The sequence below is a fragment of the Centrocercus urophasianus genome, unplaced genomic scaffold (genome assembly GCF_019232065.1).
Source record: "Centrocercus urophasianus isolate 14NV4802_14NV808 unplaced genomic scaffold, USGS_Curo_1.0 seq_44, whole genome shotgun sequence".
Lineage (NCBI taxonomy): Eukaryota > Metazoa > Chordata > Aves > Galliformes > Phasianidae > Centrocercus > Centrocercus urophasianus.
The window spans coordinates 2,176,120-2,202,968 of record NW_024885022.1 but is presented as its reverse complement, the minus strand read 5'-3'; the positions used below and the strand labels follow the sequence as shown (position 1 = coordinate 2,202,968).

Genomic DNA, 26,849 nt, shown 5'->3' with positions numbered 1-26,849 from the left:
TCACTCCGCAGCCCGCCCGGCCCCGCCCCTCGTCCCGCCGCTGGCCGAGCGCGGGGGCGGTGCCAGGGCTCCGCTCCGCGCCCCGCCCGGCCCCGCCCGCCTCACTCGCTCCTCCGGCGGGCAGCCCGGCCGCAGGTGAGCCGGGAGAAGCGAACGGGAAGGGTGGGGGGAGCTGCGGTCCGGCAGGGGCCGGCGCCTGTTCCTAGCGGCGGCGGGGGAGCGCCGCGGCCCGGCCCCTTAGCTGCGTCCTCTTGGGCTCGGCGCGGCCGTGGAGAGAGGCCTGGGGGCCGCCGGGTGCTGCGGGTGCTCGGCTCGTGTTGCCGCCCTGCGGCTGGGGGCGTCGGGAGGAGCGCTGCGAGGGCCGGGAGACGCGGTTTTCTGTCAGACGAAAGGTGCGGAGCGAGTTCCCCAAATCAAGGCGGCTCTCGGCTCCTCGGGTTGATCGGGAGTTTGGGATTTTAGTGGCGACTGGTGGCTCCCACGCCTTCCCTCTGGTTGAGCGTCTTTCGGAATGAAGGTGTGAAGTGGGCCGTGTCTGCCCCTGGAGTCACCCGTGGAGATGTCTGCGTCCGAGCCGCGTGTCTGCCTTGTGGCATCGCTGTGTTGCCCTGGCAGAAAGCACTCGTTGGTTCCCTGGCTCGAAGTGACCCTAAGCTTTACCTCTTCTTCTTAGCCTGCTTACTCATCTAATAGCTCAATATTTGGGTTCTGGGAACTTGTGAGCATTCATGGAAGGGCTGTGTAATCTATAGGTTCTTGCTGCAGGGTTTAATCCCTTTCATCCATGCTCGTGAGAGTTAAGCTTTTTTGTTGTTTTCTTTTCCCACCGACATTCAAGTGATAAAAATTAAAAATAAAGTGGCTTGATCTCACACAGAACAGTCCAAAAAGCATCCAGACCTCTGCATGAGAAGTGAGTTGTGGGATTAAATATGCTGTGTTACTGAATGGCAGACCACAGTCAGGTTTACTTCTCTAAACACAGTTGTGTTCTTAACCACCACTAAGCCATACATCGACATCCTTGCAAATATCTTTAAAGGGGGTTTCCCTGAAACAGGAATGTTCTGTCCACGGTGAGCCTTTACTCCTGTTAGATTTCGAATGCATCTGACTTGGAGGATAAAATTGCTGAAGCAGAGGATGTTCCTGCTTAGAACCTGGTGTATTCCAGTCACTGGGAGTCTCAAACAGTAATATAGGTATGGTGTCTTGTTACATAAAAAGTTGTTGAGGCAAACATCTCGGCTAGTTGCCACCAGCATTGTTTGCCCTGCAGCTTCTCAATTGGAGAAAAAAATAATTGTATAAAGAAAAAAAGTCTTGTAGCTCCTTGATTGGGTTTGTTTGTTTTGCCAACCAGGAGAGTGCTATAGGATAGGGTGGGCCTGGGAGTAAGCTACTGATCCCATGCATGGTGTGTTCTGGGCAGGAAGCTCCTCACCCCCTCAGGAGTGTTTACAGCCAAATTCCAGTGAACTCCTAGTACCTCCCAGCTATTGAAATTACTTAGAATCTAAATTGAGATGTTTTTTAAGTGAACGAGGCAGTGTGGTATGCTAGAGACAGTATTCTAATGAATACATTACAACCTGCCCACATCACACATTCAATTACCAGGTGGCTGTTTTAAGGCTCTTTCCTTTGTAATGAAGAATGGATGTGATGAAGGAAGGAAATAGAACAGTTGGTATAATTAGTGCAAATCTACTGGACATTCTGCAAAATGTTGTATGAATTTCTAAGGGAAGAAATTGTTATATGTTGTTATTCTACCTGTTGCAGAAAACCAGCTCAGGATAGTTGTGAAATGTTACTGGTGAAGTATGTGGAATCTGAAGTGTCCAGTCCTTGTGGATGTGAAGAGCTCAGAGTCGCTTAAACTGGAGCAAATCTGGTTTGCAGACAGACCAAGGAATTGTTAAATCCTGTTTTGCTTCTTAGCACGTTTCCTTAACAAGTTGGAGTTGGAGCGAGCACCTGCCAACCAAGGGTTTGTTGGTGGTCACTGCTGTGTGTCCAGGATTTTTGGTAGGCGTGAACCCATGTATCCAAAGGGCTGGGCAAGAAGGCTGAGTCTTAGGAGCTTTCCACAACAGTAAAATCTATTTTAGAACTTCCTACAGAAACAAACAAAACAGTACTGGACTTAGGGGTGGATGCAGATGGGAAAGAAATGCCATATAAGCTAAGTAATGCTGCTCTAGAACTTCTTGATGAAAGAGAATTGGTTGCACATAGGGTGACTTAGTCATTATTGCTAATGTTTTGCTTAGGATTAGTTTGGCGTCATCAAAATCCCCAGCACCGCTGGGGCATAGAATGGTGTGCTGTGCACAAAGGGGAAAGATGGAGAAACAGGTGTGTAGGAGATGGTAGACAATGTAAAGAGGAAGTATAATGAAAAAGTCACTGTAGAGAATTCAAAAGAAGCTATGCTGTAAGCAGTTTATAATGGTAATGCAGAGGGGAGCCAAGGATGCAGAAAAGGTAGCACACACAAGACAGAGTGGGTTGTATAGTAACTCAGCAGTCATTACCTAGTGGAATAGATGATGCTTATTCTGTGATATTGGCTCCTTAGTTCAAGTGATTACATTATAGATGAAATTCCTACCCGTACAGCTCATTTAATACGCTGTATTTTTTTCTCCAACAGAAAGTTTATTACCTCATCATTTGATGTGTCACTGTGGGAATGCTTGGTGCAGAGTGGCCCACACAATTTCATTAAAAACTGGCATGTAAATACACTGTATGACCAAATGAGTACTTCTGGAAATCAAAAAAAATGTGGTTCTGCAAAGGAGCTTTGCACCTGTGCTTAGTGGGTGGGTAGCAAGGAGCTGCCATGCACTCAGGCCCTGCTTCATGCATTGTTTTACTCCAAAGTCCTCTTGTCCTCTTCTGTGTCACTGTTAGACTCAATCTTTAACTCTGATTCTTGTCTCCCGCTGTCTGAGAATACTTATGTGTAACACCCACATGTAGGCAAGCAGAAATGTTTCCATCAACATTAAGTAGAGTGTGGTAAACATGGAATTCTTCCAAACGTGGAGGTCCTACTCAAAACAAGGAAAGCCATCTATGCACTGTGTTGTCCTTTTGCTAGTTCTCCTCTTGAATGAAGCACATCCAGCAGCACAGAGGAAAGCTAACCTGGCATTTCAAGCCTGTAGCAGGGTAGTCTGGTATCCAGCTTGGTACAGTAGACCTGTGCTCTCCTTAAAGGGCATTTGTTTAGCTGGAATTAACAACTTCCATACCTTTCCCTATGGAATTTATTTCAGACTTCAAAATGAAGTAACTGGTACAGACAGGAAAGCAGCATTACTGAGCAGTGCAATGTGCCCAGTGATGTCTGTCACGTTGGAAACACCGCTGGCTTGTCAAGTGGTGCCGTGGAGAGTGTTTGAGATGATGAACATGGAGGCTCAACTTGAAGCATGGGTGGGAGAAGCTTGTTCTTAACTATATCAGTATTACTGCAGAGGTCAAAGTAAGCAAATTCAGGAGCTGAATAAAAGTAATTACTGTGTGGCTGAGCTTTTTTTGGTAGCATAGTACCTTTTTACACAGTTTTTAGGCAGTTGACCACTTAATTCCACTTTTGCATATAACGTGCAAATTAAACTTCATTCCAAGCACCAGGTTTCTTGGATTTTAAGGAATAATGCTTTAAATCACACGTTCTAACATCTGGTTTCTATAAGGTCAAAATCTGTACTTAACAACAGCTAACTTGAGAGTTCGTTGCAGTGCTTCAGTGACTGGTCCTGTGTGGCCATCACCAGTGGCTCATTGGACCTTCTTGTACCTTCAGTCCTCTGACTTCTACATTTTTGAAATGGTCACTGCTTTTTAACTGTATAATACATCTTTTGGATTTTTTTTAGCTAAGGAAATTCATGCTGCAATATCAATGGTGCAGCACTAGTCTGTGTGAGTTTGAATTGCTAAAGGCTCCTTTCTTTCTGCTCCTGTTGTGTGTTTTTTCCCTGCTGCTGATCAGGCATAATGGCCGTGAGATTCCAGCTCATTCATATGCACTGCAGTTATGGTATATAATAACACAAAAGAACTTAGCCTGGGAAGAAAGCATGAGAGTCTGGATTTTGGGCTGCGTGGTCATTCAGAATTTGAAGAGCAGGTGCTTTTGGGCTAAGTACCAGGAATGGCTTTCTTTTGAGCAAGTTCACCTTCTAAAATTATTAAGAACTTCGTGTTGCAGTGAAAAGGGACGTCTGCATGTAACTTCAGTAGTGAAATTGTGTGGTCTGTGATGTTTTGGAGTACCAGAGAAGGAAGATGTGCAGCACGACTTGTTGAGATGCATAAAATGGTATTACTGGATTGTTTTTCCCTGTTAATTGAAGATTGCAGTAAGAACAATAATAGGTTTAAGAAAGCTGCTAGTCTGAATTACTACTTTGGTTTGTGTCATTACTAATTTAGTTTTAACTATAGTGCGATGTAAGGAACCATTTTTAGAACAGTCCATTTAGAAATACAGTGGCATTTATTTCAGGGATACTTAAAAAGTTACCTGAATGATGTCTTTCAGCTGCTGCACTCTTTCAGAGAAGAACTTGTCTTGCAGTCGTGGCTGTGTGCTGGAGCTGTTGCTGCCCTTTGGACTTGGCAGGGTTGTGTTCTAAACCTTAATTCAAGTTATATCTCAGTCTTCTTGTTTAAATCTTGTTGTGATAACAACTTAGATCTTAAGTTGTGATCTCTGCTGTTTACCCTTCTGCTACCGCTTTGAAGAAGGAAGAAGCCTGCTTTTAACCAGCACGTCTTCACCATCTCTAAGGACCCTATGCAGACATTGCTAACCAGCATTTCCTGCGTTCAGAACTAGGTGGGTTATGAGCAGTAGATGGATGATGTGCTGAGGCCCACAGGTGGTGATGCACGAAGTATTTTACACAAACCTATCCGTGTATTACCATGCAACTGGCTTCCTGTCAGCCACAAACTTTGAGTGGGCATCTATAGTTATTAGCTTTACTGGTGGGTTTATGGTCACAGTTACACCTAAAAATAATTTTGTAGGGCAATCACTGATCACCAAAATGCTGCTGTTTCTCAGCAGCTCTTTGTTCAGCTACCAGAGACTGGGATATGAACTGCTTTTTTTTTTTTTGATGGTGGCTTTGTTTGCTTTGCTTTTGGGAAACTTTGCTAGCCTGTTAACATACTTGGTCTTGCCAGGTAATTGTTGACTTGGTGCATGTGGAACTTTTGTAGGAGGAAAGCTTATGTGACTGTGTTCTGCTTTTAAATTGAATGAAGGTTAACCAACATCTGTTTTATTTTCTGTGTTGCAAGTGTTTGTGCTTAACAGCTTTAGGAGTCAAAAGGGGTAGAAGAATGAAATTATCCAGTAAAGACATTCTGTATAAGACATAGAAGTTAGAAATGAGCTCACATGTGCAGCATGCACAGTTTGAGTATTTTGAAGAACGTTGTGAAACGATATAAGCACAAGTGATTCTGTCTGCAGTTTGGCCAACTGGAAGAAAATAATCTTCTGTTTGATAAACAAAGTTTTGTATTGTAGTCTTTCTAAGTTGTTTTTTGTTTGTTTTTAACAAACTGAGGAAGAAGTAGTTATTGGAGGAGAAACTGAAGGAGGAACAATTTTGTAACCAAATGCTGGTGTTTTATGTTTAACAGAAATGTGAGCAGTGAGGTACAACATAATACAGCACTGAAAAGGCTATGGCTAACTCAGGCTGCTGTAGTTACTCTTGGATTTGTCAGCAATTTGAAGGAAAGATTTTCAGGGAAGTGTTTTTGTCAACAGATTTAGGTCCTTCCTGCTGGCTGCTATCTGGCAACGACAGGAGTGAGTTATAACACAAGAAACTTGTCCAGAGTTTGGGCAATATTCAGCCTGTACGTGTATTAAGGAAAAAGGCTGTGGAGTTAGATTCTGACTCTGCAGACCTGACACTATTGGAGATTACTGCAGCTGAATTGAAAGCATTCAAATGATCAGCTAGAAGTACAATGTTTTTGTAAGTCGTCAGTAGTGAAGGTTTTTCAGGCCAGGGGAAATCCTATATTACGCTGTGCTGTATTGAGAGGATGTTAGGTCACATACTGCCGACTGGAATTTACAAGTTCAAGGAAATGCAATTCACACTCGGGCAGTGTTTAGTGTTGCAACGTGTGTAGAATTAATTTGGTTAAATGTAGATGAAGATACCAGATTTCACCATAGGCAGACTTCTCTGGTACTTCTCTGGAAAGGCTGACCTTGAAAATAGGCTGGGTATAGCCTGTGGCTGCTACTGGAATGCCATGTACCTTTAATGTTGTGTGGCTGACCTGAGGAAGAGAGCCTGAGACCCACCTAGAGATGTATACCATCTTCACTGGTGGCTTTTCTAAGGTTTCTTGAATTTGGGATGTGACTGCAAAATTAATTCTACACTGGCACTTTGTGTGGAAAGTGGCAAATTGACCTGAATACTTAAAACTTCATCAGAAGTTCATGAACCAGACGCTGTATTTCTAGTGGCTGAGTGCTTTGTGATATGTTAAATAGCCATTAGCTGCCGTGTGTCATACAACTGGCAAGCATATATCGACCAAAAAGCAATTAGTTGGGTCTTTTAAATCTACTGGATGGATTCTTGCTGAGTTTTCAAATGGTAGACCTAATAGTTGTAGAATAAACGATATCTATAATTGGAAGGGATCAGACTCAGTGGTGTTTCAACTTCGTGAATGCTGGATTAACATGCAGCATCAGGTCTGTAACTGCTTTGTATTTGAATCACCTGCTCGAAAGGTTAATTGCAAGTCCTCGTGTGTTTGTCTCTTTGAGTCATGCATATCAAATCCTTCTGCCATGAATAAAACAGAAAAACGATCAGGATTTTAGGAAGAGCAAGTTGCACAGTGTGGAGTGTTAACAGGAGGGGGAGAAGATACTGAAGAAAATATGGCTGCAAAATTAACGCTTTTACTGTATCATCAGGAAAGAATATGTGCATGTTTGTAAATGAGTGATACCACATGTGACCAAGCCATGAAAGGACTGAAGTTACTTATTTTGCCAAGTCAGATTTCACCAGTAACATTTATTTACTGCAGCTGGATGATTCCTTGGAGGAGTAAAAGGAATGTGGAGTCTTGAAATGCAAAATGCAGCATACTCTTCTTTTGTTCGGTTCGGTTTGGCTGGTGTGCTGGCACAGCTTTCCACGAGGAAACTTGCTTCTTGCAGGTGCCACTTATTTCAAGACTTCTCTTTATCAAGTTGACTTTTCTGCTTAGAGAGCAGTGAAGCTGGCTGGAGCATCAGGCTTAGTGAGTGGGGATTTCACATTGTCTTTTTGGGCCTTAAAAAAGGCTGTACTGATAACTGCTTTTTCTAGAAAATGAACATCTGATGTTCTGAACATCTGAATAAAGAAGTACTGGATTGTTAACAACAAATGCGACACTTATGGTAGAGAAAATGTGTATTTATGGACCCGTACTAGCAAACCTGTATATTTCAAATACATCTTGTGGAAGCTTTCTTCAGACTTTGTTTAAACTCTTTACTTTGTCACGCCAAGTCAAAATGCTTGCATTTAAATCTTTTTAAAATACATTCAATAGATATTGAAGGGTAAATGTACAAGGACAAGAAAGGCACACTGTTGTGATTTGAGATTTCTTTTGAAATATGGTTGGAAAAAAAAGCTTTTTAAAAAGTACTGAACATGCTGTGAGCAACTTCCTGAAGCAGAGCTCTTTAACTGCTTTTCAAAGTGTACTGCTCATGCTGCACATTCTGGCGTGGTGCCTTTGAGAGAACTCCATTTTTGCTTTCCAGAATAGCTGAAAAGCAGCAGTTCTTTGCAAGTGTGTATGATGTATTGACTTGTCCCAGTCAAAATCTTGGCTTTTTAGCACGCTTTATTGCACCTGAAATGCATGGTGAAAATACCCCTGGTGAAAATACCCCTACCCAAACCCCCTGTTTTGGGTGGCACTAATCAAACGATGCTCACTAAGTGTTTCCCTTGGTTGGCCTTCAGTTGTTGATTCTGTTAGTAAAATCTATCCATGTAGGCTATGCCTTGTCACTTATGTTTATCTCAAGGTGGGAAAAGTTGTCTTTATTTGCTGTGGAAATGCTGAGTACAGTTCAATATTAGCAGCTGTTCTACATAGCGTCTCCCATGATTGAAAATTGGCTTCTGTTGAGATACTTAATTACAAGTATTTGGTATGGAAAGCTGCTTCTCTTTATGTCCCCATCTTCAGTCTTACCCTTTTCTTCCTCCTCAGTTCTTGCTTATGCTAGGAAATCTTGTGCATCGTCTTTCCTGGATTAACCTCTGCAAGTTCTCTAACCATAGCATGGATGAGTGTGAGAGCCTAGTTAGCAAAATGTCTGTGCCGTCTTGTACCATGACTGCTGTTGCAGTTTAAGCTCTTCTTGTGGTAAATTAAATTATATCAGAACAAGTACCTTAATACTCTAAATTAAACATGCAAAAGTGTGGGTTTGTATTGCCCAGGTAGCCAAAAAGTCTAACGGCCTCCTGACTTGTCTCACAAACAGTGTTGCATTGAAGGAATGACCACTGGTGAGGCTGCACCTGGAGTGCCGTGTTCACGTTGAGGTCCCTCACTGCAAGAAAGACATTGAGGCCCTGGAGTGTGTCCAGAGAAGAGCAGTGAAGCTGATGAAGGGTCTGGAGCACGGGTCTTGTGAGGAGCAGCTGAGGGAGCTGGGATTGTTCAGTCTGGAGAAGAGGAAGGAGACCGTAGCACTCTTTACAGATACGTGAAGGGAGGTTGTGGGAGATAGAGGTCAACCTCTTCCCTTGTGTAATTAGTGATAGGACTAGAAGGGGTGGCCTCAAGTTGTGCCAGGGGAGGTTCAGGAAAAATTAGGATAAGTTTCTTCTCTGAAAGAGTGGTAAGATGCTGGAAAGGGCTGCTCAGGGAGATGGGTGAATTACTGTCCCTGAGAGCACTCAAGAAACATTTAGATGTAGTGCTTAGGAACATGGCTTATATGGGGGAATATTGTTGGTAGGTGTGTGGTTGGACTAGCAGATGATCTTGGAGGTCTTTTCCAGCACTGGAGATTCTAAGGGAAGGCAGGGCATTTACATTTCATGTTAAAGCAGCTCTTCAGTGCTGTTCCCTCAGTGATTGGAATAGGGTACCAGCCAGGTACTGAACTGGAATCTGTTGTAAATATGTATTTTATTACAATTACTTCACAGCGTAACTTCAATTGTAGTATGAAAACGAGCCTGCTCTTAGGTTTCACCTAGGCTTGAGTCTGCTTTTTTTCCCTCTGATCTTTGGATCTGTCCAAGTAAACTATTCCAGATGTTCCATGGTAGCCATTACATAGCTTATAGAAGATGAGGAATCTTCAGCAGGTACTAAATAGCTGAGGAGCCCTGTAACACTTGCATTGTTCTTCAGTGACGTTTGTAGGCTGGAGCAAACAGTCCAGCTTTTCCCTTGTGCGTGTTTTCTCAGCTGTGATTGGTGCCAGCAAGCTTGTTTAGATCTGTCCTAAAGCCTGTGGAGGTTGGTTTTTGTCCAGACAGACTTCTGAGCTGCTTTCTCACCTAGTTGTTTCTAACATCAGTGCTGTCAGAAAGGTGAGGATGGGAATACTGGTCATACATAGCAGCGCTGCAGCCGTGCAGTTGGGTTCATTTGTGTGTTTTGTTAGCAGTTTATGTGGATGGTGATACAGCTTCATTTTCAGTACTCCGGAAGGTTTAAAATTTGATTGTGTTCCAGAATGTTTCTGCTGTTCAGTCCATCAAGGCTTTTCTGTGCCGTTCCATATCGGTTTCAAGGAGTGTTTGTGGAGATGCCCCCTGAGAAATCTACTTGCAGGATGCCTAGAGGGATTTTGGGAACAAAATGCTGAAGTTCAGAAATGTGGTATGCATATCTAGTCTCACTGTAGAAGCTGCTGCTCAATTCCCAGCTGTGGCTGAAGCTGGCAGCAAGGCTTGGTGGGAGCCGTGGCTGCAGCAAGGCTGTGAGCTTGGTCACTGCCTGCTTGTGGTTGAGTGACTGCTTGGGGGGATCTGGATGCGGGTGGTGATGCCTTTAAGCATAGTGCTGCTGCCATGTGAGGGGCTGCTGTTCTCTATAGCAGCCCGATATAATTTTTGGAATGGATTGGGCCTCAGTTACTTGATGAGGAGTTGTTGATAACGAAGTTGACTCTCCTGTTTTCAGTGTCTGAGTGTAGTTACAGCTCTAAGCTATCGGGAAGCTGGGAAATACGGGTCTCTTGCCTGAGGATGTTTCCTACTGCTGAGAGATTGATCTGAAATCAGTTTTCTGTTCTTCACTGTCCTTAGTAGAAGTATTAGGAACCTCAGTAAGTTTGTTTTGTGGGTGTGGGGGAGATTCGTGCCTCTTATGGTGAGCATTAGGCAGCTTTGGAAAGAAGGGTTCTTACTGAAACTTGAATATGGCTTGGCTGCTCGTTGAAGTCATGGGAAACTGAATCCAAATTCTCAGTTTGTGTCAAAGGATTATTTTTAGGAGAGGACTTACTGTGGCAGTGTTTCTAACTTCTTCTGAGGTACAGGCTCGGAATACCTGTTTTTTTGTCTAACGGAGCTAGTTATTTCCAGGGTTTGATAGAAAATTTGAGTTTGATTTCCTCTTTCTTTAAGCTGCTACTAAGAGTTTAGAGTGATGATTTAATTTTTGAAGTACTTGTTCCACCTTAATACGATACTGACGTTACTTTGTGCTGAGCTGAACAGATGTTGCATGTTTAAACTGCAATAAAAACACAAATCAAACTTGAGACATGGGGTGTTGCTTATTAGAGTAATGCTGATCTAACCTAAAAAGACTCCTTGCTCTCCAGGTCTTAAAACAGCTGGCAATGTGCTACATCCTCATGTGTCTTGCCTGTTCCTAGGTCGTGGGGTGTTTCTGCTGATGTGGTTTGAATATTGTAATTACAACCAGCTGTTGGGAGGGATGACTGACTAGGCTCTGTTTGCCTGGATTTGCCTCCTTCCTTGTCAAGGAACAATTTTGTTGCAGGAATATCTCAGTCATTCCTGAGTTGTCTTCCAGATGATCTGCATCCAGTACCCTAGTCAGTGCTTGATCCTTTTTGACCCATTCGTTTTGAAGTGTGATTTTGCTGCTGTTAACTGAGCTGAAGCTACTGGACTCGATAAGAAACGAAGTAACTGGATGAAAGCGTGATGTTTTAATAATAAATAAGACTAAATTTCTTGATGGTCCCTAAGGAAATAAAATATATTCAGTCTTTTTTATCATTGCTTTTCTGTTTTTTCCCCAGAATCTGAACTTTTGTCACTTGTAAGGCATATGAAACAACAGATTTGTGAGTCACTTTGCAGGAGAATTTGAGAAACTGGACCATATTGACATTTACTTTAGGACTGTTGAGTCGCAGTCGATTTTCACTTTAGAGGGAAATAAAGAAGTTACAGCTAATGTTTCTGGTGTGATACTTTAAACGAAGCTTAAAGTACATAATTACATAATAATAGGTCTTAGTTTAGAAAAGAGACGTTAGTTCAGGAGATCATAGGTTTCCATTATTACTGTTCAGTAAGCAATTGGTAAATATTTTGCCTTTCGGGAGGTATTCCAGGCAAAGCATTCTAATTGTAGTTCTTGATATCATACCCATAGCTCGTGTATTTCAGTGAAATCACTTGTGTTCCTCCAAATTTGTTGAATTTTAGAGGAATGGGTGGGAAAACAACAAAATCAGGTGCTGTGATGTGTAAGTTGTTATTGATGCTCTCTATGTGAAACAGTCCTCAGTGCTCATCATAGAAGTAAGGGTAATAAACTTAATGTTACCATCCTGCAAATCTTTACATAATTTTCCCTTAAAGAGAACAGAAGCAAAAGAATTGGGAGTTCAGTTTTGATGTCACAGCGTTATGAAGGCTATACTACTAATATAAAACTACTAATATAAAACTACTAATAGTAAGAAACTGTTTTGTAGTTGAAGGAAGACACCACTATCCCTTCTTATTAACTGGAATCTAGTATGCTAACTGTACCAATTATCTTCAAACACAGAGCTGTGTTGAACCAGTCTCCTTCACACAAATGCCTGCAGCAAATGAAAGTTCTCCCGTTAAGGACAAGTGCATTTTCACAAAGCCTGCATTCAGCCTTATGTACAGCACTGCAGAAATTGCCAGCTGAATTCGTGCCTGTGATGACGTGACTTAGTGTAATGTTTCTCCTTCCCTGGTCTGCGCTCATTGAGATTGCGTTCATGAGACTCCAGAGGGATCAAAATGGACAGCGTAACTTCTTGACCCCTTTTAGTCAGTTTCCCTTGAAAATCAGGCCAACTGATCATATAATCTACTCTTCCTTAATTTTTGGATTGTTGGCCAGGGTCAGGTACATTCTGGCAGGAGTAGACGCCTTGGATCTGATTGTTCACTAAGTTTGCTGAGTATTTGCTGCTAGCTAAAGGGAGATCTGTATCAGTGCTCCTTGTGAAGGAAAAGATGCAATGTGAGCTAGACATCCATTTATTTAAGCTGGTACACAGTAGGCCGTGTTTGCACATCTGTAAGAATGCTTTGCATAGTTGTTTTGGAGCACATTATTCTGTAAGAATTAATTTCCAAAGAGAATCTGAGAATTTGGATGACAGATACTTGCACCGGGGAGATCAGAAATTACTACTTGTTTTTTTTTCCACTGTCAGACATTTGCAAAGATATTTGGCCATTTAATCTTGTCCCTGGAGTTGAAAACCTCTCTTTGTACTGGTACCTCATCGTCCTACTTGTGCTTGTGAATCTGGATAGCTGCTCCATGCTTCAAGACTTTATACAAGAGTTAACATGATGCAAACACACTTAGCTTCCTTGTTCGGGTCCCTCTACAGGAACACTCTCCCGTCTGTTCCTCTGGTGGCTGGAGCTGCCTGCCATGTTTAGATCCAGTGGGCACACAGTGTTTCTTCAACAGAGGGCCTGCTGTGCAAGGTGTGCAGCTCTGGGAGAGTTAGCATTACGACAGGTAGCTGGTCGCTTGAGAGAGACACATTTTACACATCCAGCTACAAGTTCTTTTTGCTAAGCCGAGTGATCTTAGGTTGTTTTTCTCCCTACTCTTCATCCTTTGGAATAGATTTCTGCAGCTGGACTTTGTGGCTGATGCTAACACGAATTCTAGTTGGTTCTCCTTTAGTTCCTCTGTAATCTAAGCCCACCCTAACGTGGTCTACATCAATGATCCTGGCTCCAGCTGGAAGCCTGCCATGAGGAGCACAGAACTGGGGTGAGCACTTGTCTGCATGCAGATAATGAGCAGCTGTAGGGGTTTGCAGAACTCACTTCAGCTGAGCAGCCACTGGGACACATCTGTTTGTGCATTTCTGTGCTCGTACATGTTGTGAAGGGCAGTTTCCTAGGAGCTTATCTGCAGAATAGGTGAGGAGAGATCCATGGTGGTGGTTAGACAGCTCTCGCCCTTCAAGTGAAGATATGGGAGTACATTGTCGGGCCAGTTAAGCTTTCACTTCTCTTATGACTTGTTAGACTACGCAAAGAACTGTTTAAAAATAAACTGGTATATCTCATCAGCTTTATTGCTGGGTGGGGATTACCAGTGGGTGTGGTAAACAGCTGACCTGTATGGATGGATTACACAGCTGTTGACAACACCCTGCTTATCTCTGTGAGCTCCGCTGCTGTGTCGTAACGTGGGGCTCTGCTGCAGGTCAGCCTGTTTGTCTTTGGAACTCAAAACAATTTTTTAGTGTCAAGATGGAAAAAATAAATCGCACTACAACAAAATATGAGAGTGTGCTTTTTTGACCTACACACAACAGCATTCCTGCCACGCTCTGCCAGTTTTATCAGAGTAGAACAACCAAGAAAACAGATATGAACAAAACTTGTATTTTTTTATGAACACAAAGAAGGCTACATGAATTAAGGATAGGAAAATTTGCTTTGCATCTTGCGTATTTTACTGTTAAAATTGGAAGCTATGATCCGCTCTGCTTTAAAAGGCAGACTGGAAAAGGTAGGTATGTGGCAGTAACATCACTTTTGAGGTCTGCGTTCTCTCAAGTGCTGTATGTGCTGTAGGGCAGTCTCTGGATTGAATGCCACTTGCACAGAATCCTGCTCAGTTTGTAGGTTATTTCTTGGTCTTTTCTACTTTCCCATTCAGCAGGCCTGAATTTGCCAGTCTTGTATCTTTGTTGGATTGTGAAGAACTTGAAAGCAAACTGACCTCACCGAGCCTCCTCCCACCACAAAGTGGGGTGGAGTATTGGTGACAAGCTTATCTTTCAGATTTGAAATGGAGTAGCATGAAGTGTAGCTCTCTTTGATATCTCACTGGGATGCTGTCCACTGATGGTTATTGATGTCCTGATGACTGGTTGGGTCAGGTTTTTCTTAATACTGGGTTTTTCTTTTCTTTTGTCTCTTATGCTTCTTTGAAAAGATGTTATCAGGGCTTCTGAAAATGATCACCTGCCACAAGATCTTAGAAGAACGTTCAGTGGAAAGAAGCATCTTCACTAACTTGACTGCTTATAAGGATCTTTCTGTTTTGAAAGCAGTTTGTCAGCTGGACAGAGAACAAATGGCAGCTAATTGTATGCTGGAATCCTGCTGGCTGAATTGGAGCTTCTCATAGAATAGGAACATTCCCATTGATCAGTCTACCTAAAGATTACAGGTTAATTTACAACAAGTGTAACGGTGAAACATGACTCATATATTAGAGCAAATGGTGGTATTGATCTTGCAGAGACACATCTGACAGCGGTCCTGCTGAACTCATTTGAATTTCCTGCACTGTTGGCATACATGTGGAAGAATACTCTGCTTTGTTGCTCAGTAGAATTGGTGTGGCCATACCTGTGTGTGCTGGTGCTTCAGTATTTGTGCATCCGAGGGTATTTATTGCAATGTAAACTTGTCAAAATTAGCTCTGGTCAGTTGCTGGTTCAGAGGAGTGCTTCTACGTATTATTTGTATGAAACACATGTTACAAAGAAAGGCACAACTTTTGGTATACGTTCTTTTCTCTCTAGAGAAAAATGCAAAAGCAGAACGATATGGAGTAGTTCAAAATGTGCTGTAGTGGGTTGAAAATGTACCCAGCTTGGAGTTATTTTCATGTTCTCATGCTCCTTCTTGAGTAAAAAGCAAGCACTGGTTCTTCTTAAGCTTCAATGACCCAAAGCCAGTTTTGTTTTGTTCTTGTGCTCCTTTTAAAAAAACAAACTGTAATGTAACGTTAGTTATGTTTCTCTGCTACGTGTCTGTAATTAGTGCAGCAGCTCATTTGTGCTCATTTCACTTGGATAACCCTTTTGGAAGAAACAAGTTAAGCCATTCAGTGCATTTTCAGAGTTTTTTGACAGCGTAATAGGCAGCGTTACTGTTGTGATCCAGAGTTCTTCATGTAGATTTCTTCTGTGTTTATCTTTAATTGCAGGAAGGATTGGTTCAGTCTTTAATGACATTTCAGTCAGTATGCTTTTCTATGTGAGTGCCTCACAAAAACATGTTCTCAGTTAAGGGCTTTGGTGTAAGTTTCAAGGAAATTGTTGTTCTTGATGTTCCAGTTGTTTGATTTGCACGCAGTGGTGATTCACAGTGCAGGAGAACGTAATTTCAGTGTGAGATTGTCAGAAGTAAAGGCATCTTATTAGTGAGCTGTGTTATTGTCTGATGGTTCTGTGTGTAACCTGCGTTGCCATGTGAGTGCTTTCTGAGCTTTCTTGTCAACTGTTTGGTTCTGTTGCTGTTGTAGATGTGCTGTGTATTTACATCCTCTGTAACACAGAAGTCATTTTGGACATTAGAGCTTTTGACCTTAATCTCTGGAGGAAGAGGATGCTGATGAGATTTTAAGCATTCTTGTAAATCTACGCAGAGACTTTCCTGCATTTTTAAGACAGAATGTTTTGCCTTCCTTTAAACACAAATACAGTAATGCTGTTATTGGGATAGGGAAGGAATGAAAGGAAGGCGAGGGATGAGAACAGTTGGGGTTCTGCTAAAAACCATGTGATTTAAAAACAGAAAACCCAAAATCTAACGGGATTGTTTCCTGTATACGTGCACATGCACATTAGAGTGTGTGTGGGAATGAACTGTGACAGAGCCCTACAACATTGCCAAGGTGCAGAGACCTGTGTTTGACCAAGCAGCTGTGGGACTAGAAGAGCTGTTGTAGTACGTTGGGTAACTGTTTGTAGTCTGCAGAGACAAGTTGATTCTTTGCACTCTGCCTCAACTAGATTGTTCTTTCAGTTCCTGATTGACCTGCAGAAACAGGTTGTTTTTAGGATTGAAATGACACACTTGCCTGGTTTTCTCTGAAAAGTGCACGAAACCAATCCTTGTTGATGCTACTGTAGTCCCAGTGCCTGCTATTTGAGCTGGAAATTCCTTCAAATGTCTGTTTTTTTTCCCTGCAGCTGCCATATCTCACGCTTTCTTGTGTTGACTCACTGTGGTTTCCTTTCTACAATTCTTTCTTAGTAAACTAAGAGGAATTCCTGCCAAATGCCATGTCTGTAACAGAAACCATCACGTACCAAAATGTAAATCTTTCTCCCTAATTGTTGTTGGATGCTGTGAACCTGTGCCCTTTGCAGATGGTGATGGCTTTCTTGCCACCAAAAAAAAGAATGATGAGCTTGTTGTAATTTGCAGAATGATTTCCAGTAAGAAGTGGTTTTCAGTGAAGGTAACAGAACTGAAACCTAACTATCTCTAAATCTGAGCTGTGCAGGGATTTGAAATGACTGCATTTAAAACACTGTATGTGGGAAGGGGAGAACTAATGAAGTGATGTTTTTTCTTCTAGGTTTTCGTTTTATACCTGTGAATTTTCTGTAATCCAAAGATGGCAGCAAATAAGCCTAAGGGGCAGAATTCTCTGGCTTTACATAAAGTCATCATGGTGGGAAGTGGTGGTGTAGGAAAATCTGCTTTAACACTACAGTTTATGTATGATGAGGTAAGAATGTCCCCTATAAATTATCCCGTGTGACGTCTGTTATGTAGTGTTGTTACTTAAGCATTAATTGGCACAGTTATTTTCTGGAAAGGTCTAAATGTATATGATGTACAAATGTCAACTATTAAATTGAGCACAAATATTTTTGCACTGGCACAGGCTGTCCAGAGTGTGGGCACCTCATCCCTGCAAGTGTTCAAGGCCAGGTTGAATGGGGCCACGGGCAACCTAGTTTATTGGGAGGTGTCCCTGCCCTCAGCGTGGGGATTGGAACAGGGTGGGCTTTTTAAGGTCCCCTCCAACCCAAACTGACTTTGAAATTCTGAGTTTTTTCCTTTAGAGACACCTGTCAATATGTAAATATGCCTTTTTTTTCCTCCCCCTTGATTTTTAGGCAATTAGTGATTGTAGAGCTTGCTCCTTTAGAATATATTTTCACATTGGCTACTAGACCTGTTAAAGCTTCAGTACTGAAACTTAAAGCTTCTTTGCTTCAGGAAGTTGCTTGATGCTTGAGGTGACCAATTTTTTTCCTTTTTTTATGTTGCTGTTGAAGAAGAAAAAATCTTTTCTCATTTCCCTGCTTTTTTCTGTCAGTGAAAGTCATTCTTTTTGACTAAGAAATGGAAGCTGTGCCTTCGGTGTCCCTTAAAAATCAATACTAAATATACTCAGAAATGTCTGCTACTATAATGAAATGCAGCCAGATGCTGTGCTTAACCAAAAGTGGACACTTGGTGCACGGCCACTGATGTTTTTCAGTTCCTTTTAAAATTCCCTTGTAATGGCTGAAAAAAATAAAATCCCGTAAGTGGTTTGGGTTGATGGGGAGCCTGCTTTTAGCTATGTTGAATAACTTGAGTATTTCATGTAGTCTAAATACATGGGCTTACTTATTATTGTGACCATGTGAAATGTTTGTTATATCCATAAAGAAAATTGATGCATTTGCCCTGCGCAGACCTGGTTTTCAAACAGTAACATTTTTGGTTCTAGTTTGTAGAAGATTATGAGCCCACCAAAGCTGACAGCTACAGGAAAAAGGTGGTTCTGGATGGGGAAGAGGTCCAAATTGATATATTGGACACAGCAGGGCAGGAGGACTATGCTGCAATTAGAGACAACTACTTCCGAAGTGGAGAAGGCTTTCTTTGCGTTTTCTCTATTACAGAGCTGGAGTCATTTGCAGCTACTGCAGATTTCAGGTAGGTTACAAGGCAAGTTATTGTAACTATAGTGAGGTTCTTACAATTTTTTTTTTTTTTTTTTGCAGTATCATTGGTAGTCCAGAATAGATGACTGTAGTCACGTTACTTTGAATAGATGCCTAACCATACCTTTATTATCTTTGTGCCGCTTCAGATATCTTTGCTGCTCTGCTTCTGAATGCCAGAGAGATGACTGCAACAGAGCAGATGCCTTTTGTAAATCAGTGTTGCTTTACACTTACACTACAGTGCAAAGAATCATGTTTGTGAATAGGCAGCCTCTCCAGTGCTGAGTACTGATGGACAGCCATCTCCTAATGCTGCTGACTGCACTGTTACAAGCCAGATGCCACTGGTTTCTTGGCCACCTGGGCGCACACTGCTTGTTCATATTCAGCCCGCTGTCAGCTAACATGCTTGAATCCTTTTGGCCCATGTGGCTTTTGCCAGCCACTCTGCTCCAAGTCTGTAGTGATGCACGGGATTACTGTTACTGAAATGCTGGACCTGGTCTTTTCGATCTCATGCGATAGGCCTCAGCTCATCCAGCCACCTCTGTGGCACCTTCCAGCTCTCAGGAAGATCGACTCTTCCTCCCAGCTTGATGTCATCTGCAAACTTACTGTGGATGCACTCGATCTCCTTGTCCAGATTGTTAATAAAGACATTAAACAAGGCTGGCTCCAGCACTGACTGCTCTGGAACGTCACTCATTCTGGTCGCCGGTTGGATTTAGCTCCATTCACCACCACTCTCTGGGCCTGGCCCTCCAACCAGTTTTATTCAGCCAGCAAAGAGTGTACCTGTCCAAAGCACAGCTTCTGCAGGAGGGTACAGAGGGAGGCAGAGTCAAAGGCTTTAACAAAATCTTTGTAGATCACATCCACAGCCTCTCTCCTTTGTCAGCTAGGTGTGGATGAGGATTTAATAGGCCAGTTGTTTTCTTTATTTTTCAAGTGTTTTTCAAGCATGCAAGGTATTAAGACCCTTGTAATGGTAAGAGATTTGGACAGCATCATATTATGTGTATTTAAATTTGCTTGAGAGCCTGTTTAAAACACTTATCCCTCCACGTATCTACAAAGAAAAAAAATCTCATTGCTATATGATATTACAGTAAAAAAAGTCACCACTCCCCCAAAATTTTAGCAGTTCAAAGTTAAGCAAAATTGGAGGGAGATAATATAAAAGGAAATGATCTGCATCTCATTGAAATAAGCGTTCTTAGAGATGTTATCATAGCTCAGGTTAATTAGGACTAAGTATAGAATACATTTAAAATCTTCTGTAAGGGTGGAGGAGGAGTTATGCAGAGAGGAGAAAGAAAGCTTGTCCCCTTCTGGTGTGTGTTTGTTTTCTTAGTTTCCTTTTCTCAGTATGTGAGTGTATGTATTTGTGTCTTTAAAGAGAGAGAGAGGAGTCCAGACTGATTTACAGGCTTATGCTACTTATGGCAGTCCTGGAGGGCTGGTTAGTATAGCTGAGCTCTGGAGTGCAAAATGGCTTCTTCAGATGCCCTCTTCCATCTTCTATGAATCTAGAAAGAAGTCCTGTTTTTTAAGCCAGGGTGAGTGCTGACAGTATGTATGCTGAAACAGGAAAGAAGTGGAAGAAAAAAAAGCCCTTTGATGCAGAGATTAAAACTCTGCCCAGTACAGTTCTTACAGTGCTTTTGAGGTTGTTTTTGAAACTACTGAAGCCTAAGTGCTACAATAGGCCTCATAACAATGTATTCTTCCTGCTCTGTGTGAAAATACCCTGTGTCTCCTGAAAGGTTCAGTTAAAATACCTTTGGCATTGTTGACTAGCCTGAGATGATACCACCTAAGAGACGGATGCAAAAGAAAATGACTAAAGAGGAATTTGGACATTTTAGTGTTTCCATAGAATTTCGTCCTTGAGTGGCATCAGCAGAGCTGTTCCCTATTGCTATCTTCGATGGGTTTTCCAGGGGGCTCTGAAATGCCATCGTTCTTTTAGGTAATTTTTTTTCCAATAGAAGGCACATCTGCTAGGACTACATTTTTAAATGTTTGAAAGGCGATTTGATAAAATGTGTTCTTGCTTTGAGAAGAGGCTCCAGAGAATTTAAGTCTTAGGCTTCAATCTGGTGTATCTAGTCTTTTATCTGAAAGTCTTATTCTAACGGATTCTGTCATTGTTGCACTGAATCCTGGTGTTTTCACTCATCCTAATCCACTGGCTATTCAAGCTACTTAATATCTGCAAGCACAGGTGCAACACTTGCTCTATTTAGCAGGGAGGGAAGGAATGTTACTTTAATTACTTTAATCATTCTGAGAGATGAATGTGGTGTTACAGGCTGCCTCCAATGCATATCTGTTGGTTTAAAAGAAAAGAGAAGCTAACTTAACAAAACTAAATGCTACAAAAAGGAAAACATCTCACAGCAACAAGAGGATTCTGATGTGTGCCCAATCAAAGGATAGTTACAGGATCAGTTGACTCTTCCCACTTTCTTTCTGTTCCACGTGAAATCTGCTAATAGGCTTCACCTCAGCCAGAAAAAGGAATGTGGTTCTTTGTGCTTCTTGTTGATCTTCAGAAACTGTTCCACGATGGAGGGCTAAATTTCATTGCTAACTTTGTACAGCTTTCTGAGGCAAAAGAGAGAATGCTTGTCTTCCAGGAGCAATGTTCTTCAGATGGATGTACCAAAGCATTTGTAGTACTTGGCTCTGTTTATAAATTTAAACTCTTCATTGGAGTGGTTCAGACAGGATCTTTCCTTAAACATCTGATGTGCAACTTGTTATCCTTACACTGGCTTATAACTGCATTAAGATCTTTGTAGGGGCTGCATATAAGTGACTTCAGAAAGATTCCTGAAAGGAGATTTTTCTCTTGTTAAGCTTACTACCTAATTACTTAATTTCATCAGCTTTAGAAGTGGAACAAAAAAAAAAGTCGAGTGTAAGAATGTAGTCTGGGTATATTAAAAAATGTGATTGCTAATAATAATAAAATGCAGTGAGAAATAGTGTCAAGTAATATCTTTAATAAAAGGAGAACTTTATTAGTTTAAATTCTCACCTGTTCTACTTTGCTTAATCTGTTACTGATTCATCTTCCTGGAAAACCAATAGTCTGTCTTGGTTTAAGATGTTGCTGCTATGTAAGCTTCATAAAAAGAGTGAGCGAGTATAAAAGGAAAAGGATGGAGGAGTGTTTAAATCCACATTCTTATTCTTGTGTTCTAAGAACAGTACTCCAGAAAATACTCCATAAAGTAATTTATTTTTTGCTTTTCTATTTTTCTCTAGGGAGCAGATCTTAAGAGTAAAAGAAGATGAGAATGTTCCTTTTTTGCTAGTAGGTAACAAATCAGATTTGGAAGATAAAAGGCAAGTTTCTATAGAAGAAGCAAAAAACAGAGCTGACCAGTGGAATGTTAACTATGTGGAAACTTCTGCAAAAACACGAGCCAATGTTGACAAGGTAATGACTTGCCTCGTAACTCACCTAATAATAAACAATCTCTGTCAGTTTTTACTTTATATTTGTCTTCTATGGGTCATAGCCTACACGTTCAAGTTATTTTAGCCTCTTTACTTGGGGGGGTTGGATCTTAAAACAAATGCTTTTCTCCTGTAGCTTGTGATGAGTGCGTGACTAAGTTGCTTAATATGAAACAGTGAAACGGTGAGCGTGCATTAGGCATAGCAAGTTATCACATCCTAAACTGTGATGGGTTAAGTCATTAGACAAGACCTTTTATTGTTAAAAAGTTACTGAGGCAATTGTATTAGCCTTGTCGTCTTGTGTTTTCTGTAACTGGAAGATAAAACTGCTTCTAGACAGTGAGAATGCTGTCTGAGGAATAAAATGGCTTAGAAAACCAAGGGAGGGATTGGAATCCTGTCTACCCTCGTCTAACCACGTGCCTGTGTGTTGTGTTGATGAAGAATGGATTTACTCTTTTAGGTTCTAAATGGCCCAGAAGTGCCTCCAGAGCTATTTGGGATAAAGCCTGGATCAGAAGGTTATAAGAAAGCACAAAGATAATAAATTACTGATTAGTTCTAAGTATTTAACTTGCATCTTGAGAAGGCAGGACTTCTTGAAACACAGCAGTTGGAATAGCTGTCAGCCTTGTAGACTGAAAAAGTAATAGGTATCTGGCAAAAGTGAGAAGCTTAGTTTGAAGTGCAGATTTTTTTTCTTTCAGACCTCTTGACAGACTTGATGACCCAGAAATTTTCTAATGTAAATGCTTACATATGAGTAGTTGAAGCATAAAGCAGTAATAGGAGTACTGTTTTGCAATAACTTAAACTTTACTGTTGTCATCTGCCAGTTGTCATTGTGAACAAATGGATTGTTCAGTGCTAAAGTAAAAATGTCATGCTGTTCTGCAGGGAACATTAAGTCAATTAAATGTAGAGCAGTGCAGTTGCTTTTAGTTTTGGTGCATAATTGCAGTTAACATCCACCTGTTTCAGTCTTGCAGAAATTCAGAGGTCGTCCAAATCTGTTTCATCACCCTTTAGCAGCAGGGGGGCAAAAAGTGAATATTTTTAAGATATATAACCAATAACTTTTGCATTCACATGATAGGCTACTAAAGAGCTCAAGGCTTCTTTTTGGAGCAGGTGGCATTACGGACCCAGATTGATATGTATTACATAGAGTTCTGATCTGAAGATCTGTAAATGAGCCATAGAATGGCTTGGGTTGGAAGGGACCTCAAAGATCATGTGGCTCCCATCCCCTTCCTACAGGCAGGTTTGCCAGCCGTTAAATCGGGCACTAGGTCAGGCTGCCCATCCAAAGTGGCTGTGAACACCTCCAGGGATTGGGCATCTGCAACTTCTCTGGGCAACCTTTTCCAGCACCTCTTCACCCTCTGGTTAAAAAATTTCTCCCTGATATCTAATCCTTCTTCCTTCTTTTAGTTTAAAACCATTCCTCCTTGTCCTACCGCTGTCTGCCCATGCAAAAAGTTGATTGCCCTCCTGTTCATAAGCTCCCTTTAAGTATTGAAAGGCCACAGTGAGTTCTCCCCTGATCCATCTCTTCTCTAGGCTGAATAAGCCCAGCTTCTTTAACCTATCTTCCTCAGAGAGATGCTCCGGCCCTTTGATCATCTTCATGGCCTCCCTCTGGACCTGTATCAAAATGTCCACATCTTTCTTGAGCTGTGGGCCCCGGACCTGGATGTGGTGCTCAAGATGGGGTCTCATAAGAGCAGAGTAGGAAGGCACCCTCACCCTGCTGGACACTCCTCTTTTGATGCAGCCCAGGAGATACCATTGGCCTTCTGGGCTGCAAGCACACACTGCTGACTCTGTTAGGTTTTTTATCTACCAAAACCCTGAAGTCCTCAGCAGGGCTGCTCCCAAGGAGGCTTTGTTGGCCCTAGTGAATACCAGGTATTAGTTACTAGTTTTCTTAAAGCATCTGAAGTTACAGGGTTAATTATATGAACTTACGTTAGTATTCTATAAAAAATTGTTCTTTTCTAAATTCCAGAAGGGTGGGCTTGAGCTTTCACTCACTCTGGTAACAACAGTAAGCAAAGGAAGATTTTCTCACACTAGGTTACGTATCCCAGATGCTGTGATACAGTGCCAGGCTGAAGCAAGCTGACAGTTGCAGCTTACCATTAATAGAGGTTTACGTAAAGCAAGCAATTTCAACATGTAATATCCTAAAGGCACTTGTATTTTTTGATGGAGACACATAGTTGCATTGATTTTCCTCATATCCTCTGTAATGGAAGTTCATGCTTTTGCTGCGGTCAATATGAGATTAGTGTGATTGCAGATAAAAATACCTGCTGTGTTCTTACAGAAGAGATTTTCAGTCCTTGCACTGTCTGTGCTGCATAGAAATGGATCAAGCCCCCTGACAGATCAGGAGGGGAGTCTTCCTGGTGGAGAAGTTTTAGAACTGTTCAAATGATCTCCTATGATAACAAAGATGAAACAGTTCTTTTCTGTAGCCCTCTCTAAGGCAAGATTGTCTTAATGAATGAAGTAATTTAAGGCTCCTGTCATAGGCCTTAGCTTACAGTCTTTCCTCACTTAAATGAGTCATTGATACGTCTCCAACTTCTGTTTCCTACTTGATAATAATGTTTATGCACACTTTGAGATACCTAATCTGAAAATAGCTTATGTAGTTGTATGGTTGATAACCCGTGTTTAAAGGGAATGCTAATTCATTTTTTCTGCACTTTTTGTTTAAATTTGCATCAAGGGGCACAGTGACTGGGAAATGTTTAGTGTGTGCTACTAGAACTAATGGTAGCAGTGCTTCAATCTTTGCAGTTCATCACTGAATAGTCTCAAAATGTAAACTGATTTCCCTGAGTCTCCTCAGGGTGAGATGTAAGATGTAGATAGGAAATGGGAAAAAAAATAATACCCCAGATAGCAATATGAGTCTTGCTTTAATTCTTCTGACAAGGTTCATAAGCAAACAGCAGAAGCTAGTTGAACTACAGGTACCATGAAAGAAGCAGATGTGCATCACTTGAACTTGGCCTTGAAAACCAGTGAGAGATTTGTTGGGTTAGTCTTTGTTTGCTCAGACTGATGATGTGTAACTGATTGTATTCTCACCACCAGAAGTAGATGTCATCAGTGATAACCTGAAGTAACTCAGAGGTCTGATGGTGTTTTGGCATTTACGTTCTTCCATCTTTTCCAGGTGTTTTTTGATTTGATGAGAGAAATTAGAGCCAGAAAAATGGAGGACAGCAAAGAGAAGAATGGAAAGAAGAAAAGAAAAAGCCTAGCTAAGAGGATCAGAGAAAGATGTTGCATTTTATAATCAAAACCCCGAATTCCTTTCCTACTTTGACCATACTAATAAAAAACCATAATTTATCAGCATGCCATTGAAGGCTCAAGTGACTGAAATTACTCTAACATGTTGGAAATTGTAATGTACCACTAAAAGCATGAATTGGAGCTGCACTGAAAGTCAAATTCACTGAAAAAGATTGATGTGGCTTCAAGAGAAGCAAACCATTTCATGATCGCCTACCTTCTCACATTTCTTCTGAATGTAGTGTTTCATGGGGAGTCTTTTCTTTATTAGTAAACGGGGGGAAATATTACTTTGTGGTTTCTTGTAAAGCATACTTTTTTATCATTGATAATTGTCACTTTGTCTTGTCTTTCGTTGCCTTGAAAATTCCAGTTGTGAACGTGATACCTAACAGGAGGTGGTTTTGCCATGGAGTTGTGCAGAGCAGGAAAGAATAATGTACATGCCAACAGTTATGCTGAGGAAAATTCTACGTGGCTCCGCATTACCTGATTAACCTACAAGAGTGATGTAATCTTCTACATTGAAGCATTTGAACATGCCTTAATTTTAAAACCTAAAATAGCAGGTTGCTTAGTCAAGGGTGTATTTTCAGCTTGTTGCATGGAGATCTCCCTGTGCATCAGTGCGAGCCTGCCCTCTCAGTAGAGTGCAGTTCCATGAGTGATCTCGCTAACTAGCTGTCTGCTAGCGGTGTCTGTTCTTCAGATGTGTGCCATCCTATGGTTTTGTGAATAATACAGAGCATATTCAGTCATCTGTAGCTTGGTGAACTATATGGCATCTTATAGCTGAAAGGTCAGAATACGTGTAAGATGGAAGTCAAAAGCCTGTGGCACATCCGAGCCTGGAATGGTTGCTTAGAACTTAACGTACTGATACCTTGAAGCTTCCCTGTGCGAGTAGGTGTTTGTCTAGGTGTTCCTTGGGTTTAAACTCCCTGGAGTAGGGTGGGGTGGAGCTGATTCAGTAGCACTGCTGTATTTTGAGTTAAGATGTTGTCTGGGAAATTCCAGTGCCATCAGTTAATTTCTTTTGTGCTCCTGACACTCAGCTGCAGGAACACAGTGTGTTATGCTGAAGCTCGCTGCAGGTTTTGTACTGTTTAGTCTACTTTATGTTGATTTTAAAATGGGGAACATTGTAGCTACTTTTTCTAGTTAACGTTGATATTAAACAATCAAAGATGCTTTTGCAATACAGAAACATTTACCGTGGACATCCAAAATCCCCAAACAAAATGTACTGCCTCAGTTGCTTCAGAATAGCAGGAATACCTGCACGTGGTGAGTGAGTGTGCTGCATCTTAACTAAAAATATACCAGAAGGTTTGAGGGTTTTGGACTCCTCTGGGGCCAGGTGGGCTGGATCAATTCCACAAACTGTTACACTTTTTATACATGTGTAAGCCTATAACTGACAGTTTAAAATGTGCTCAAGCAAACTAGGTAACAAATATTTAACTTTCATGCTAACAGACATTCTAGGGGCTCAAGTCTTAGAAGTTATCTTTGTCACGTTAAATATTTATCAGTAGGAATTTTGTATGTGTGTTAGTAGACTGCCAAGTGCAGAATTAAAGTTACTCATGTAACTATGGCAAATGAGCCAGACATCATCTTCCTGTGTACTCATTTTGGTCTACTTAGCCAGGGAGTCTAACCACTAACATTGTGACTTTGCTTTGGGATCTGTCTGCTGGGAGCTGAGGTGTTATGAAGCCACCAGACATATGAAACTTGTCTCGGCTGATGCCTTACCCTGTCCTTTTCTTTGCTATTTGAGCCATTCAAAGATGAATAAACTTCCACTTTTTTTAAA

General features: G+C 41.5%; 1 protein-coding gene across 1 annotated transcript; it reads left to right on the top strand.

Annotated features, from left to right (window-relative positions):
• Positions 1–74: 74 nt before the first annotated feature.
• On the top strand, positions 75–26,849 carry RALA (RAS like proto-oncogene A). The gene is made up of 5 exons (XM_042834234.1): positions 75–135; positions 16,870–17,022; positions 18,019–18,227; positions 21,515–21,689; positions 24,906–26,849. Exons 2-5 carry the CDS (start codon positions 16,909–16,911, stop codon positions 25,026–25,028), a joined length of 621 nt encoding a protein of 206 aa, XP_042690168.1. The 5' UTR covers positions 75–135; positions 16,870–16,908; the 3' UTR covers positions 25,029–26,849.

What these genes read in the sequence shown, in the direction of transcription:
- RALA (XM_042834234.1), top strand. Translation starts at nt 16,909, where the DNA reads ATGGCAGCAAATAAGCCTAAGGGGCAGAATTCTCTGGCTTTACATAAA. An exon ending in TACAGTTTATGTATGATGAG is followed by an intron (nt 17,023 to 18,018) that starts GTAAGAATGTCC and finishes TTTTGGTTCTAG; the next exon opens with TTTGTAGAAGATTATGAGCC. An exon ending in CACGAGCCAATGTTGACAAG is followed by an intron (nt 21,690 to 24,905) that starts GTAATGACTTGC and finishes CATCTTTTCCAG; the next exon opens with GTGTTTTTTGATTTGATGAG.